The sequence below is a fragment of the Sitophilus oryzae genome, unplaced genomic scaffold (genome assembly GCF_002938485.1).
Source record: "Sitophilus oryzae breed Bouriz unplaced genomic scaffold, Soryzae_2.0 scaffold_177_pilon_pilon, whole genome shotgun sequence".
NCBI classification, from domain to species: Eukaryota; Metazoa; Arthropoda; class Insecta; order Coleoptera; family Curculionidae; genus Sitophilus; species Sitophilus oryzae.
Window position 1 is genome coordinate 4,963,618 of NW_022146479.1, and position 18,051 is coordinate 4,981,668.

General features: G+C 31.9%; 3 protein-coding genes across 9 annotated transcripts in view; 1 reads left to right on the forward strand and 2 right to left on the reverse strand.

Annotated features, from left to right (window-relative positions):
* LOC115882187 (calcium-dependent secretion activator) overlaps positions 1 to 3,348 on the forward strand; it is a 41,980-nt gene extending 38,632 nt beyond the window's left edge. For all 4 annotated transcript variants that reach the window (XM_030900082.1, XM_030900084.1, XM_030900083.1 and 1 more), the window contains one exon: positions 286 to 3,348. In XM_030900082.1, coding sequence (XP_030755942.1) covers positions 286 to 469 — 184 coding nt within the window. In that variant the 3' untranslated portion in view covers positions 470 to 3,348. The remainder of the gene's footprint in view (positions 1 to 285) is intronic.
* Positions 3,349 to 5,913: 2,565 nt separating this feature from the next.
* LOC115882534 (calcium and integrin-binding family member 2) lies at positions 5,914 to 9,194 on the reverse strand. The gene is made up of 5 exons (XM_030900656.1): positions 9,104 to 9,194; positions 8,974 to 9,008; positions 8,799 to 8,916; positions 6,183 to 6,330; positions 5,914 to 6,131 (listed from the first exon to the last, which is right to left on the reverse strand). The coding sequence occupies exons 1-5, from the start codon at positions 9,152 to 9,154 to the stop codon at positions 5,914 to 5,916; spliced, it is 570 nt and encodes a 189-aa protein (XP_030756516.1). The 5' UTR covers positions 9,155 to 9,194.
* A 6,477-nt stretch (positions 9,195 to 15,671) lies between these two features.
* The window catches only part of LOC115882525, a 60,691-nt gene continuing 58,311 nt past the window's right edge, over positions 15,672 to 18,051 (reverse strand). For 3 of the 4 annotated variants that reach the window (XM_030900641.1, XM_030900639.1, XM_030900640.1), the window contains one exon: positions 16,238 to 16,596. In XM_030900641.1, the coding sequence (XP_030756501.1) occupies positions 16,439 to 16,596 (158 nt within the window). In that variant the 3' untranslated portion in view covers positions 16,238 to 16,438. Of the gene's footprint in view, positions 16,597 to 18,051 lie in introns of all 4 variants that reach the window. The other variant, XM_030900638.1, reaches the window with a different exon arrangement.

The following is an 18,051-nucleotide window of genomic DNA, read 5'->3' on the forward strand; positions in this document are numbered from 1 at the left end:
TATTTTGATGCATAGAAGAGGTGTATCAAGTTTCATAAAGATAACCGTAATAAAATCAGAGCTTTATGAAGAAAAAAATTAGAAAAATTAACCACCCTGTATCTCAGAAATTAAGATTTTAGGACATACATCCATATGAAGTTTTTCTCTGAGAATAGGTCCAAGAATCACCTCCTTAAATATTAGCATGTCATTAGGGAATACCCTGTATATTAATACAATGTTCTGGCATGTTCCCTAAAAAGGGAAATTTAGAAAATTAACACGAGAATATATTGTTTTCAGATTGGGAATGGGAGAAGATGAAAGCGATAGTCGTAGTAAATCATTGATGGAGAGCCTTGGAGGAGATGATGGAAATCCTTTATCAAACGTAGGAAACATGGTTGCGGGACGTGTCAGCAATTTCTTAGGAAAAGGCATTGGTGGAATTGGCTCTAAGCTTGGAGGAGGTTCTAGTTGGTTTTAAAATTTCTCTTCTTTAATCTTCTAGTAAGTTTTTTTACTAAACATTGAATTACCATAATTAACAAAAGCAAATATAAGATGTAGGAAAATGTTTAGTAAAAAAATAAAATTATTCATATAATAAAAGTTCTTACCTAACTATATATTCTTTCACACTTAAAAAGATTTTATATTATTGTTACATATTTAATTAACCAAAGCTTTGTGACATTTTTAGCTTTAGCATATTTAAATACACACAAGTGAGTATTTTGGGGCATATCAAAATTATTCTTTCATCAGTAAAAATGTTATAATGAGTCATGACAAATTGAGTCATGACCCACACACAGGGTGGTCCGAATTGTATTCGAGAAAATTCGTCAACCTATTCTACAGATAAAAATAAGTAAAAAAGTTCATATAAATGTATGTCTTAAAGTGCCTTGGAGTTTTTCGATATGGAAAATTTGATCTCTACTACTTTTAGGGGCCGCCACCTACATGTTTTTGAACTGTTTTGAAGAGTAATAAATTTTCTTCCATACCTGTATAAAACTACTGAGTGAAAAAATATTAATTTCCGTAATTTTTTTTTACGTAAAAAAGATCTCTTGGTAAAATCGCTACAAGTAATGGCTCTCGAGATATCTTGAATCGAAATTATCAATACATGTCATTATTGACATAAACTGAACACGTTGACTAGATAGTTATTTCACAGAAATTACGAATTTGTGAACTTTTTAGTTTTTTTAATTAATTATAGTTTTTTTTCTAGAAAAAAAATATGATGAAACAGTTTAAACCTTTCAAATCTATTCTTTTGATAATTTTGATTTCAAATATCTCGAAAACCATTACTCATTTTTTTACGCGATTTTTATCAAGATATCTTTTTTACGCAAAAAACGGCGGGAACGTATATTTTTTCTCTCAGTAGTTTTATACAGGTACGGACGAAAAATTATTACTCTTCCAAACAGTTCAGGAACATGTAGGTGGCACCCCCACAAATAGGTTGCCATTATATTAACACCGAAATCAAATTTCTCGTATCAAAATACTCCAAGACACCAATTTTCATCCAAAAATCGACGTTAGTCCAGACATTATAGACATTATTTGAAAAAAATCGAAATAAAAATGAAATTTCTACACCCTGTGTCTCCGAAACCAAGCATTTTAGGACATACATTTATAGGAACTCTTATTTATTCTTATTTGTCGAATATACTGTCGAAGTTTCCCGAATACAATTCGGTCCACTCGGTATATATATCCCAACGAGTTCAGCTCTTGCGTAACCAACTTTTCAAGTACTTATTTCACATGTTTTGAGTCAAATTTCCATATCCACGGGAAAAAGAGATACGTAAAATATACTCTCCGATTTAGGTTCTAGTGGAAACTTAAAGTTTGTTCATAATATTTTTTTCCACTTTAATTAATTTTTGTCTATTCAAAATATTTTAATAGTGAATCACATCGAATTCTTTTTAAAGTATATTTTTGAAAAATTCTATTAAAAAACGTTAGGTTTCTATTCAGAAAAAATCAGAGAGTACATATCATATTCAGATATTTTTTTATAAAGTAACTTTTTTTCAGTTAAAAATGTAAACTTGAATAAATTAAATTCATTTACCTTAACTTAAATCAAATCGAATTTATCTTAAGATTATCGAAATTTAATAATATAAATACAGTATTATGTCATTTTCGACAAGTCAAATATTTCTCACAAATGAAATTAAAATTATTCAATTATTCTAAAAACCTGAATATATAGGTTTGTAAAGAATAGACGACTCGCCGTAATTTTTGCTTAAAATTTGTAATTATTTAAACCTTAATACTTGAATTTAACATGATGCTTGGGAATATGATAAGTACAAATTTGTTTTATATCTTAGATAGCTAATAATGAAATAATTTGTGATAAGTGTGTAGTTAAAAGTAGGATTTCTCTATATTTATTGTATCGACTTGAAATTGGATGAAAAATAATAGGAATCCAACTACATATACGGATATGTATTGAAGGAAACCCATTTTATACATCATACTAAAATGGTTTGATTTCACCGAATTGTTTAGAAATATGCCTATTCTTGTAAGTAAATATACGGTATAAAACTAAATCAATATTTTATTCATAATATAAATAACTCAGTATATTAACTTTAGAGATAGTTTCAAGTTTCAACTAATTTGTTCCTGCGTAGATTTTAATCAAACTGGACATTCTTTATTATCTATTCGGTTATTATAAAACACAATCTTACAAATTAACATATGCCTGTAGGTTCAGAGTCCGCGCAGAGAATATTTTCGTTAAGTTTTTATAATACTTTAATATATTAATTTGGCTTATGAGCCTCGAAAAATTTCTCTCTGTAGGTTTTAAAGAAATTGTCTTTATTTTTGCAAATATGTATTTTGCTTTTGAAGTGATGGAGTTTTAGTGGAGCAATTTTGTTTGAGCAAAAAAGTGATGAAACAAAAAATACAATTCGGTGAAAATAAATCTAAACTAAAAAATGAAACCAAATTCTTAAAAAAAGAAGATTGCAAGTTCAACATCCTGTATTTATATGTGCTTAGCCTTAAAATTGCATTTAATATATGTATATTGTTAGTTATTAAATAATATTTAGAGAATAATTCTTTTAACACCAATTCATAACAATTAAGATTATAATATAAATATTAAAATTACTAATGTATATTTTCAATTAATATATAGGGCAGCGCTTCTCTTAGATATATTCCGCTAAAATTAATGCTTAACATTAACTAAAATACTAATGCTGTTTAAGATATGTGTGGTAAGTAATATTGTTATACTTAAGGAATATGTATGGTAACTTGTATGGTAATTATATTGTTTTAAATTAAGTAGTATTATTTCGACCCTAAGAAATCTTCTTATCCTTCCTATAACTTCCTTATATTCTGATTTAGTTCTAATTGCTTCACATATTGATGGGTGGTGTGTCCGACTCAAATAAGGTCAGTATATGGCAGTACATTTTTTTATGTACCTTATTTTCACTCTTATTCATTTTAATTTGTTAGTAAATTTAAGGGTATGTACACTTTCTAAATAAGGTCAATATACCTGATTGGATTTTTCAAATACAATTTTTTACACTCCTCATCACTACAGCCTTTCATAACAACCCTCTTATGGGCTTGGTAGCAAATTTGAGGTAGGTTTCTTAAAATATATGTCAATTACTACTAATACGACAAATTTAAAGTTGTACATACACTATTCGGATATAGTCACTATACCTGAATGCATTTTTTAAATGCAATTTTTACACCCCTCATCCCCACTTCCTTTATAACTACGCTTTTATGGATTTGAAAGGAAATTTGAGGTAGGTTTCTTAAATGTATGTCAATTACTTTTAATACGACAACTTTGAAGTTGTACACAATACCCCTGATAGGATTTTTCAAGATAAGGTCAATACCTGATACCTGGTTGGATTTTTCAAATGCAATTTTCACACCCCTCACCCCTACATCCTTTCATAACTACCCCATTATGGGATGGAAAGAAATTTGACGTAGGTTTCTTAAAATATATGTAAATAACACTTCAATAGCTAGTTGGATTTTTTAAATGCAATTTTCCACACCCCTTACCCTTACTTCCTTTCAGAGTTATCTTCGTTCTACCCAATCTTTGTATGGGTTTGGAAGTAATTTTAAAATAGGTTGCTTTTTTGAAATACATATAAATTACTTTTAACATATAACAGGTATGATATGTTTTTTCAAATTCATTTTTTACACCCCTCGCCCCTTCATTCTTTCATAACTACCCTCTTATAGATTTGAAAGGTAATTTGAGGTAGGTTTTTTAAAATGTATGTATGTAAATTACTTTTAATACGACAAATTTAAAGTTGTACATATTTCAGATAAGGTCAATATATACCCCTAATAGAATTTTTCAAATGCAATTTGTCATACCCTCACCCCTACAGCGTTTCATGACTACCCTTTATGGGTTTGGAAGGAAATTTGAGGTAGTTTTCTTAAAATATATGAAAATTACCTTTAATATGACAAATTTAAAGGTGTAGACATCTCAGATACGGTCAATATACCTGACTGGATATTTCAAATGCAATTTTTCATACCGTTCACCCTTACTTCCTTTCATAACTTCTTATTCTCTTATAGGTTTTATAATTTACATATTATCTTATAATTTACATATATTTTAAGAAAATTACCTGAAATTTCCTTCTAAACAGAAGGAAATTTCAGGTAATTTTCTTAAAATATGTAAATTATTTTTATTATGACAAATTTAAATGTGTACACTCTTCAGATATGGTCAATATACCTGAACGGTTGTTTTACATGTAGTTTTTCACATACTTCACCCCTACTCCCTTTCAGAATTATCCTCGTATGAAAAGTAAAGTAAAGATTTCAGTTAACGTCTCCTTTTTGCTGCCAGGGCTAATCTGGACGGGGCCTACTTTGTTTACGCGGAATCCGAACCGCGGTCCTCGGCCATATCATGGTCAATGGCCTACCGACTTGGCAAGTGTCTAAATCAACTCTTACTCACGAGATATCCGATCTCATCCGGCCTCGAACCGGCGTGAATGAGCAGTGTGTGTCAATAGATTTGACACTTTTGCCTTTATTGGACAACAGCATGATACAAAGTTTCGAACCGGTCACCCGTCCATCCACTAGTATCGCTTACGTCGCTTAACTTCGGTTGGGAACCGGTGTTTCGACGTAGCTGGGCCGGTGCCCTATCCTCGTATGAGTTTGGAAGAAATTTTAGGAGAGTTTTTTTAACATACACGTAAATTATTTTTAATCTACCAAATTTAGGGGTGTACACATTTCAAATAAGATCAGTTTATGTGATTAGAATTTTCAAGTGCCATTATACACATCCTCAAATCATCGCCTTCAGAACTACTCTCGTATAGGTCTAGAAATAAAATTTTATTTCAACTTAAATAACTTTTTTATTTACATATAAAAGTGTTCAATTTTCAGATAACATCAATATACCTGATTAGATTTTTCATTTTTTTTGTGGCAAAATTTCAATGTTATTTAAACTTCATAATCTCTCAAGGGAAAAATCAGGAAATAAATATCTTCCCTTCGAAATTTTATATAATGCTGTTGTTTACCGATACTCTTAATACAAAAAAAAATAATATTCTGATTGTTTCTTTTTTGTGATTTATGACTCCCCGTACTATACATTAAGCTGATAAAAAAAACTGGAATGTTTTTAAGAAAAATGAGCTTGGAAATATACTTTGCATTAGAGAACTTCTTGACAAACGAAAATTTAAAACACAAATTTATAATTAAAAATTATATTTTATTAAAGAGAATTAATTACAATATTTAATATTTACTAAAATTACAATTACAAAGTAGTAAAAAACGTAACAAATCTTTTAACTAAATACGTATGTGAAACGTCGATAAAAAATCTGGAGCCCTTGTAATACAGTGCTGAAATTCGATATAAGAAAGTTTCCCATCTCCATCTACATCGGACTCTTCTATTACTTTTTCTGTTATTTGTCTCCTCTCCTCGACGGTAAGCTCCTGCCTCGTCAATAAAATCAGCGCAGTGTCAATATCTGTAGGCCCGACGAAATTGTCGTTATCAAAATCTGGAAAAAAATTGTCGATATTTGCACAATAAACTTCGGTTCGCTTTTTACCGTATATTCGAAAGGCGTAAAAAACTTTAATATCTCTGGGAGCGGATTCGCTGAAAACCGATAACATGTCCAGGAAATCCTCGAAAGTTAAGTTACCCTTAGAATCCCTCGAAAAAACTTCAAAAATCCGTTTTTTGAATGGGTTTTCCTAAAAAAAATACATTAATCGTAAAGATTGATATGACGCTATTGTGAAGTAAAGAACATTACAGCTTCATATTTCGAAATGATTAGACCTAACAAAAAGTCAAAATCTCTCCAAACTTCTATTAAAAATGTAATCCCCCCATCGCATCGCATGGATTTTCCTCTATATACAGTGTCCTCAAACAGTCTACATTAAATGCTACATACTACATACTACATATAAGTACACTAAATTAATCTCAGTTGGTTTAATTATAAAATGTCCTTTTTATTACCATTTTAAGAAATGTTGTTTGAACAAAATGGTTTAAATTGTCTACCAGTCAAATCTTTCTCTGTTCGATCATTTAAATTTGTTGTCAAATATTGCGATTATTTTTTATATGTCCCTGTACAGGGTGTCCCAACATTCCGTGGACATAGAACTACTACGTATTTTTGAAATCAAAATAAGTTCACTGGACCCAATTTACCTCTATACAAAAGTCCTTCGTTTGTCCGCTAGAGGGCATCAAAGGGCTACATTTTTTGAGAAAAAACATTTTTGGATATTTTTTTTCCAAAGCAGACTTATAAAATATACAGGGAGTTTCAGTATTTCATACAACTATGTATTTATTGAATCAATATAAGTTAATTGCACACAATTTACTTCTATACAAAAGTGCTTCGTTTGTCCGTTAGTGGGATCAATCAAAAATAAACCCGAATGATAATAATTAATGTAAAATGTATTTATTTTTTTAAGCTTTTTAGCGAGTTTATTTTCAAATATCATTTGTGATACTAACATAAAATTCCATATCTCCAAAAAAATCCTTTATGGGTGTTTCGCCACTGCACTGCAAGAAAAATCTACAAAATAAAATAGTTATTTTTTGTGTAAACACTTATGCGTTAAACCTAAACGGACACTGCTTGTCAAGTTATGTTTACAGTAATAAAAATTTGCCTAACAAAGAAAAAAATGCTTAACGTTTCGGAAAGTTTATTTTCCGTCGTCGGAAGCAAAAAAAATACAAAGAATAAAGAAAAAAAAACTATTTAAAATATTTAAATTCAACTAAAGTGCTCTCGAATAGTTGCATTTAAATAGTTTAAATAGTTTTTTTCTTTATTCTTTGTATTTTTTTGCTTCCGACGACGGAAAGAGATAAACTTTCCGAAACGTTAAGCATTTTTTTCTTTGTTAGGCAAATTTTTATTACTGTAAACATAACTTGACAAGCAGTGTCCGTTTAGGTTTAACGCATAAGTGTGCACACAAAAAATAACTATTTTATTTTGTAGATTTTTCTTGCAGTGCAGTGGCGAAACACCCATAAAGGATTTTTTTGGAGAGATGAATCCGCCACATAGGTATAGACATTTTTTTTTATAAAATTCCATATTTTCGGTAACTAGATTAGAGCGTAATAGATTTTATGCACCTACATAGGGCAAGAAATATTTTTTGTAAGTCGGCTTCGCAAAAATATTTTTTTCCTCAAAAAGGATACGCAGTGGCGTTTTTTTAGAAAAGACAAAAATGTAGTAAATATTAGCAGGGCCATTTTATAAAAAAAAACGTTGGTGGGGTTGGAAAATATCTATACTAAAATTTATATATTTATGGGGGTAGTTTTCACCCTTCCCGTACTTTCTCTTTATTTTTGTGAATGTCAAATGATAAAGCACTTACCAAAACATAGGCACCCAAAATCTCATTCAAATCGGAATAACGGTTCTTAAAATATCTCAAAAAATGTGTTTATTTTTTTAAAGTTCGATGCCCTCTAACGGACAAACCAAGCACTTTTATGTAGATGTAAATTGTATTCAATGTACTTATTTTGATTCCAAAAACACGTAGTAGTTCTACGTCCACGGAATATTGGGACACCCTGTATATTGACAATTTATTATTGTAAATAAATATATCAGATACCCAGTTTTCAAAATTATATTTATGTTGAATCAACGGTAAATTTTTGATTTGGTTTGCAGAAAAAGTTTAATTCTGTTCAAGATATTTTTATTATAATAATTATATAATTCTCACTAAGATACAAATTATCATAATTTGTGTGTCCGGAATCCATTTCCAGAAGCTTAACCTTTAAAAAACTTCTAAAGTTTGACCTTTTTAAAATATCGTTTTACTCTTATCATGTGACATAAAAAACAAGAGCTGCCACCCACTTGAAGGCATTGAGTGCATCCCCAGAGATGAATTGATTATTTCTTTTGTTTTTCATTCCTAGATCCTTTTACTCCGCTTTGTCAGTTATACTACACTTCCATTTGCATACAGTGCGAAATTTTGAACATTACCAATCGGGAATATCTCTCAGATCAAAAATATTAAATAAGTCTATACCTAAAACGCGTTTTGAATATTGAAATAAAGTTTTTTTCGTTTTTTTAAGTGATCTTAAGAAACAACCAGTTTTATTAAAGTAATTGAAAAAAAAATCAAAAAATACTTGCCCTAAATTCAGGTAGCTCTTCTACAAACTCGACAGGAAGTTTAAACGTGTAAGGTTCATTTTTCTTCATTACAGTAGGCACCAAGTCTGATTTCATATCGTGAAATTTCTTGTACACTCTGCAAAACACTATGTTAAGTGAAGCAAACTCCCCTTGTCTTAGATAAGTTACCTGCCTTAAAATGTCCTTTCTAGTAAAAAAAGTACAGTCCTAAACAATAAACAGTACAATAGACAGAGGATTGATGTGATAATTTTGATTACTAATTCAATTATGTTGAGATATTAAGCGTCAATAATTGGTACCTGGTAATTTATCAGCTGTTGATCCGTGAACGTAACCAATTTATTTCCCATATTAACACTACAAGCAACGCTAAACTACTAAAAATACTCCCCTTGGATGCGATAGCTAAACTAACATATAGACTAAATGAACTAACCCTAAACATTCTAGGTGTGGTCTTCTAATTAATCAAATGTATCGATTCACCACGCTAAACGCTACGGAAAATGAAAGGAAATATGAAATAAAAATATATTACTTTCTTCTGAAAGTCATTTCAAAAATGTTGTATTACCGCAGATTTTTTTTTAATTTTTATTTTACACAGTGACCAGTGACGTAGCGACGAAGTCATGGCTCCGTGTTAAAATATCTTTTGAGCTCCTTGCATACACATTTAAATAAAAATTACATACATATTTAAATCAGAATACAGATAAAAAAACCAAAAGCTTGGACTAATCGCAAAAAGCTGCAAATGATCTCGTGAACTATTTGCCTTAAGTGAAAAGGTGAAAGTAAACTTTATGTTGCATTCATCTACCTAACGAAAGCCTTCGACTCTGTAAACAGAGATGCAACAAAAGACTTTGAGCAATTATGCAAAAGTTCGGAGTACCCAACAAATTTCTTACTGTATGTAAAAGCCTCCATAACAAGTCGAGAGTGTGACATCATGGATCACTGAGCGATCCCTTCCTGACAAATACAGGAGTTGGGCAGAGATATGTGTCCTATCTCCTCTCCTATTCAACATATTCATGGCAGCGCTCTCTATTATAGTGGACAGCAAACTGCAGGAAAGAGGAATAGGTGTTAGAGATACAGGTATGACGGCGGTCTGTTCAACATAAAAAGACTCAGGGTAAAAATACGTATAAAATTCATCACAGAACTCCAACACGCTGATGACTGCGCTCTAGTTGCCCATACGTTACAGCAATTACAGGAAACGCTGAACACATATACCTGGGCATACGAGACTTTGGGCCTTAAGCTGAACATCGATAAAACTAAAATCATGTGCACTCCCCCGGAAAATCATAACAGCGCTATAAAAATCGGAGAAGAACTATTGGAATATGTATCGGAATTTAATTACCTCGGCAGTTTGATTTCGGAAAAGGCAAATATCGACTCTGAAATTCAACACAGAATTACCAGCGCCTCAAGAGCATTCTGGAAATTAAAAGACAGGGTTTTCTACAATCATGACTTGAGCACAAAAACGTAACTTGCAGTGTATCGAGCAGTAATAATCCCCGCCATGTTATATGGAAGCGAAACCTGGGTGCCGTACCGCCGCGCCGGCACACGAGCGCATTAAACAAGTTGCAACAGAGACACCTTAGACAACTTTTAAGAATCAAATGGTACCACCATGTCTCAAATGTATCAGTCCTTAAAAAAGCAAGCTGCGAGAGTGCTGAAGTCATGATTACTAAATCTCGCTTAAGATGGGCTGGCCACGTATGCAGGATGCAAGAAAACCGCCTACCGAAATCTCTTCTTTACGGTGAACTTGTAGAGGGTAAGAGGAAACCGGGTGGACAACTCACAAGATACAAGGATGCTGTTCACGAAAACTTAAAGGGGATAAGTATGCAGCATCAGTGGGAGGAAACAGCGCACAATAGAGCGCAATGAAGGAGAATTGTAAACTCAGTTAACAACGACAACCAAAAAGTAAAGAGACAACAAAGTAATGAGATTTTTGAATGTCCGGAGTGCGGAAGAGAGATAACATCACGTATCGGGCTTTTCAGTCACAGAAAAGCTCATGAAAGAAAAGCCTTGCGTAACCATCTTCTGATGTGTCAAATACTCGTCAGCGAATAGTGGCAGTAGTAGTAGTAGTTAAGTGGAAATAATAGTAACGTTGATATTCCTGTTGCCCGATTTTTAGTTACTTAAAATTTTATCAAGCTACCAGTTTTTTTTTAATATATATTTTAGAAAAAAATTTTTTTTTTTTTCTCGTTTTTTGTGATTTGAAATTAAAGTTTGATTTTTGTTTTGACCAAAATAAAGGTATTTTCTATTTTATTTTTTTGCATATTAGCCCAAAGACGAAATCTTAATTTCTGATATATATCGGATATGATGTACATCCATAGTATAAAGATATATATATATATATATATTGCGCAGGATATATGCGCTACGTATATATATATATATATATATTGATATATGTTATCGATGATGTACATCCGATATTTCTGATATCTTATAAACCTGTTTTTTGTTTATATACCGTCATTGAATTATCGCTAAGCAAGTTACTGTGGAGCAGTGCGTAAGGAGTCGGGCTAGAAAGCGAGAGACCGGAGTTCGAATCTCGGCCGGGACATAACTTTTTATTTATTTTTTTAAATACTGTTGTATTCTATAGTTTTTTTTGTAGTATAAAAAAAGAACTATTTATTCTGTTATTTTTTAATCTCCGTTATTAATATAAATTGATTGTTGGTACAATACCTCATTTAATATAAAATAATCTACTTTTTGAAATGTATCGGGCCCTAATTGTACCTAAAAGTAATATATTTTTAGTGATATACCATATTGTAAACTATTTAATATTTCAGTCACTTAAAAAGCTAATTTGCATTGAATAATTGTCTACCATTAAAGGAAATTTGAGCTATAATATAATCCTCGATGGGCATATTCTGGGTATGCAAATACTTCCTCTAAATTTTGGGTGTCGTTCAACCAATTTATTCTCAAAACCTGAAACATCTACATATAAAAAGAAGCACAGGTCACTAATTACAATAAACTTCACCCTTGGAATTACTTCTATCATAATTACAATACGTTCATCTGCATTGGCATTTTCTACTTTTCGATGGGAAACAATAAACTTCCCAACATTTTTTAAATGATGTAATAATTCCTCTTGTGGTTACTTTTCCATAGATAACCTCATCTCTGTCCTCATGTGAATTAGAGGCAATGAAAATGAAAATTATTTACCATAAACATCGCAAACTAAAAACCTAATAAACAATTTTATACCGAATATAGAAATAAATTCAGTATTCTTACCTATCGTCCAAATCCATGTTAATAGATAATTATTATTTTTAAATATATTTTTGGAACTGCTGGTTTTAGTAATTATTAAATTAAACGAACTAAAAAGTCTTAAAAATAAACAATTCTTAACCATAACCCCAAAAATGCAGATCTCCTGTCAACTTTCTTTATTTTTTATTCATTCATTATTTTCCTAGTGACGTCACAGGTGGTATGCGCGAACTGAACGAAATTGGAGCCGCTATCGATCATACCTTGTATTCTTTGTACCATGATGTACATCCAATATTAAGATATTTTGATATTTATATAAATATCATGATATTTGCCAACCCTGAGTTGGCTGGAAAATGACGATCGATGTTATTTTCTTATACATTCGATTCATTTCATAGCCATCGTTGACGCCGTTTTCTTTTGATAATTGCAGAACATTTTTTTATTTAAAGTTTTTCCTCTTTATTAAAAAAATTAACAAAACTTTTGAAAGTTAAGGGGACAAGGAGCTACATACATACATACAGGTTGTTAACTGGACAGTTACTTATAGGGGAACAGAATGGCAACACTGCCTATTGAGAACGCATGCACTGATAGGGTTTTCTGCCGACTCGTCCCGTCGCGTCGTCTATCGACTAGCGGGCCGAGGTTGTCAAATTTTAACCATAAAGCTCTTGCCGCGAGTAATAAACAAGTTAACAACCTGTAGCAGCATCGCCGACGCAGGGCGATTTCAAATGCGGCCCACCCACAAGCTACTTTCATGGCTTTCTGGCAGCTAGCGATGTCGCCAGCGTCCGAAACGCTCAAAAATCGCAAGGAAAACGCCTGTGTGTGCTTGTTTGCTGCCGCGCTAGCGAGTCGCCCGGCGGCGGCGTCTCAAGACGCTCGAGATCCAACTTGTTTGATTTTTGCGTCGAGTCAGCGGCCGGAAAGACAACAAAACGCTTGTGTGTGTTCCAAAATGGCGCAGAATTGGCGATTTGGGCAGACAGAGGAGATTAGATTTTCTTTTTCAACAACCACTCTTTCACCAATGTACGACGGTTTCTGGATTTTTTGTTTTCATTAATTATAATAAGCGCACTACCTAGTCGTTCCTCAACGGTATTTTTTAATGCTATGCAACCCCAAAATCGCAAACTACTGGAACGCTTGTGTGTGGCAAAAATGTATTAGGTCTTGGACGCTGGCGACATCGCTAGCTGCCTGAACGCCACAAAAGTAGCTTGTATGTGGGCCGCATAAGAAAACATAACGCCGCGTCGCGCGTCGGTCGTATCACTCGCCTCGTCGCGCCTCGGTCGTATCATTTGCGCTGTCGTTGCCCACGCAGGACGCAACGTAAGAACGCTTGTACACTTTTGTATGTGATCTGTGCTTGTACACACACCGGCAAAATCGGTGCCTGAGTCATCGCCGTTTTTGCACCCGTTCCGACAGTTGTATTGCCGGTCCACCTATTTTACCGGATCGGAGTATATGTAAAGGAGCTAATTTATTTATATTGCAGTAGATTTCAGCTACGACACCGGCACCGATTTTGCCGGTTGTGTAAAAGCGCCCAAGCGGACCCCTAAGCCCGTGTTCTATCGAACACGTTTGAACACCGGTAGTTACGTCACTGACAGTAACCTAGTTCCGATTTTTTTACATAGGTACTCTGCTATGAATCCAGTGAAGTAACCAGTTATTGGGCCGCAAAAACTCGAAATGAATAATGACTCGACACGAAAAAGTTAAAAGTGAATGCACTAAATACAATCTCTCTTCTATTGAAGGGAAAATAAATAACATGATCACCCTGTATTAAAAGAAATATGCGCTACCTTTTTCTACTTTTCTTTTATAAATATATATATTTTATAATTGCAAAAAGGAAATAATGTGTTTCCCCGAATTTCGTCTCCTTTTTCTAATATCCGATTCTTTTTTCTGTTATATATATATCTGTTATATAATACATATTTTTTTCATATTTTCTTTTCTTGATTTCTTGGAAGCAACTAAGTCATCTGGAGTAGATTACATTTTTTTTTATTTTTCAATGTCCGGAAAACCAACTGGTATTTTTTATGGCATGTCACTGTCCAGTCGAACGAATCCAATATACTTTATCGATATCAGTATCCAATAAATTAAAAAAAGCAATAAAAACGTTTATCAAACTTGAACAAGGGAGAATATAGAGTAAAGCTGTTTTTATTTCATCTCAGTGAACATGACTGTCAGGAACAGGAGTGAATGAAGCAACAATAGTAATCAATATTTCAAAATTTAAGAGTTTCAAGTGATGGTATACATACGTACAATTTACAGTAATTATCAGTTTCTTAAATAGATAATTTAACTTAAAATATTTAATTAGGTCTTTTATGTCGAATTATTTTTTTATGGGTTTATAGAAATAGTTTTACGATTTTTTTTATAATAAATTTATTAATTACAAGTTTTCAATAGCCGAAAGAGAATTATTATTTAGTTCTGTTCTGGCTATAGTCATACACAACCAACGTATTTATTGTTTTTCTTTCTGAAATTAAGTGTTTAATTAAATCCGCAACTTGGGATCTAAAACATGTCTTCATATTTGGCTGCATTGGCATAGACTGGTGTATATACCTTGCGAATTTATATGAACATATTCCTTTATTTAGCTTAATACTTTTTTATTAAGTTAATTAATAGGTGGCCGGCCGTAGCTTCAGCGTTAGTGTGTCGATCTGCGGAGCGGAAGGTACTGGGTTCGATCCCCAGCCAGTACGGTCGTTATTATTTAAATAAAAATATTTATTTATTTAAATAGAGCAACCAACGAGCCGCCACCTCAAGGAAGGCAATGGCAAACCACCTTGAGTATATTTGCCTTGTACAGCCTCTCAAATAGTGCCGTTCGGATTCGGTAATAAACTGTAGGTCCCATGTACCTGTGAAACACTGATGACACACTCTATATAGAGTATGGCACTGTAAGAAGAATTAATAGGATTCGAAGAAACTTAAGGTCGTAATTTCTCTTCGTTTAGTTTTTTATTACTTTGCCTTAAGATGAGCATTCCTTGTGTATTAGTGTAATGCAGACGTAATAATCAGAATTACTTTTCTAATAATTGAGGGGAGGAGAAAATGAGACACACGAATCACAGTAAATATATATTTTAAGATGAGTTGACAGACCATCCAAAAGATAATAGTAGTAGATAGTAACATCTTTTACATATAAACATTTAGCACAGAGAGTTTTAGTTATCGATTTTCGTAACACAACACCTTTCGTTATTTTTTTTTATTTTCAAATAATTTTTATTTTTTAATTTCAATAAAGTAAAAGTTCATAAATTAAAACGCATTTTAATTTCCATTTTGCTATACAACGTTTGAGCATTTATTCACCTTTACGATAACATGTTATGGATGTAGTGTCAATCTTTTTGATTTAAATGCTTCAGAACTTAATTAAAATAACACTACTTATTTAATAAAATGTAAAAAAAGGGGACATCAAATAAAGCAGGGGTGGATCCAGGATTCAAAATTAAAATAAATGAATAATATCGTATTACTTGGCTCTGAACACAAGGAGGGGACTTGAGCCCCGAAGCCCCCTCCCCGTGGTTCCGCCACTGAAATACAGATGTTAATAAAAAAAATACATATTTTTTTTAATGGTTCAACACAGCCATAGACCAAATTAAATAAAAATGTAAAATTTTAGTTGGCTATAAAACATCTAATTATCATCTACTTATATTATTTTAAAAATAATGTAAAAAGTCCTCTTCTGTGGACTTTTCACTGAATTTTACCTTAAAAATTTAACATCTCGATTATGTAATGTTTCACAATATTAATTTGGATATCTCCCTTAGATTATTTACAAGTTTAAAGCTTTCAGACCATATTTTTGATTTAATAACTCTAAATAAAATACACTTTCATAATAGAGTAACATAATCACCGTTGAGGTCTTTTGTATATATACATAAATATATAAGAAATGTTATCACAAAGAAAATTGAAAAATATATGTATATCTCTTTACTATGTTATATAGCAAAATTTTTATTTCATTGGCATATTTTTACATAACTTTACCCGGACTTTTTGATGAACTAGTATCGTGGAATATTGATATTCCACAAACTCGTGTACAGCTTTGTAATAAACTTTAGGTTTGTTTGTAATCGCGATACTAATATATCTCAAGAAAATCTGTAACTACATCTAGTTAGAGGATATATAAAATATAACATTTATAAGTTGACTTGTGGGAAATAGTATAGAGTTTTATTTGTACGGAGATCACAGAGTTAGTATATAATGACTGAAGAAGAACGACGATTATAGTTGGCTTTTTTGTTTGGCCTAACGAAACGAGGATTGAAAGGTCCTAGAGCGTCTTCATTGGTTGAGGATGGCGATTTGTGCTCATTCAGCACTTCTAATCCTCGACATGCAGCAAATGTACCTGAAACAACAATTTACTACGATCGTTTGAAAGTGGTAGACAATGATGGGAATTATGAAGTAAAATATCTTCGTGTCTAGTAAATACATTGTCTTTAACTTAATAAATAAATATTTTACGTCAATGTCAGCCCATTTGTCCAAAAGGATAGTTTATTTTATGAATTTACTACTTTTAAAACAAACCTAAGACCTTATTAACCTTTAAAACTGTTCTTTAATACGATATAATAAAAAAATATACAGGGTGGCATTTTAAAAAGTAGCAATAAAAAAAGTCTTTTAGACTCAGTAAAAACAAAAACATCAGATATTAGCATTTTATTGCCTTATAGAGATGTGGATTGGCCTAATTTAAGCAAAAAATAATAATAATAAAACGTCTTTGTAAGAGTAAAAATTAAGAAAATATACAGGGTGGTTCGGAACTGTATTCCGGAAACTTCGAATATGCTGCCGATATTCTGCAGATAAAAATAAGTAAAAAAGTTCGTATAAATGTATGTCCTAAAATGCTTTGAAGATACAGGGTGTAGAGGTTTCATTTTTATTTTGATTTTTTCCAAATAATTTCTGAACTAACGTCAATATTTAGATGGAAATTGGTGTCTGGGAGTTTTTTGAGATGAGAAATTTGATTTTGATGTCAATATAACTCCTATGTGTAGGGGGCGCCACCTACATGTGTTTTAACTGTTTTTAAGAGTAATAACTTTTCGTCCGTACCTGTATAAAACTACCGGAAAAATATACATTTCCGTGATTTTTTACGTACAAAATATCTCTTGGTAAAAATGGCTACGAGAAACCGTTCTCGAGATATTTAGAATGGAAATTGTCAATACATGTCATTATTGACAAAAAATAAACATGTTGAGTAGATATTTGACAGAAATAGTAAATTTGAGAACTTTTTATTTTTTTAAATTAATCATAAATTTTTCTTTGAAAAAATGATGATAAAAAAGTTTCTGTTGAACTTTTGACACAAAAACATTTCAAATTTATGATTTCAGTTTAATAACTATTTAGTCAACATGTTTAATTTATGTCAATGACGACAGGTATAGATAATTTCGATTCCAAATATCTCGAGAACCATTACTCGTAGCGATTTTTACTAAGAGACTTTTTATATGTAAAAAACGTCGTAAATGTATATTTTTTCACTCTGTAGTTTTATACAGGTACGAAATTTCTACACCCTGTATCTCCGAAACTAAGCATTTTAGGACATACATTTATACGAACTTTTTTACTTATTTTTATCTGCAGAATATACTACCAAAGTTTCCGGAATACAGTTCGGACCACCCTGTATGTATCTATAATATTCCGAACCAGCAAACATTGACCTTTTTATTGACAGTTGATCGATGGCTTTCGCGTACAACTTGCGACGTTGTCAATATAACTGTTTTATATGATTTTCTTTATCATGTAGTGTTGTTAATTT

What these genes read in the sequence shown, in the direction of transcription:
- LOC115882534 (XM_030900656.1), bottom strand. Translation starts at nt 9,154, where the DNA reads ATGGGAAATAAATTGGTTACGTTCACGGATCAACAGCTGATAAATTAC. An exon ending in AACAGCTGATAAATTACCAG is followed by an intron (nt 9,009 to 9,103) that starts GTACCAATTATT and finishes TTTATTGTTTAG; the next exon opens with GACTGTACTTTTTTTACTAG. An exon ending in AAGAGCTACCTGAATTTAGG is followed by an intron (nt 6,331 to 8,798) that starts GCAAGTATTTTT and finishes TATTTTTTTTAG; the next exon opens with GAAAACCCATTCAAAAAACG.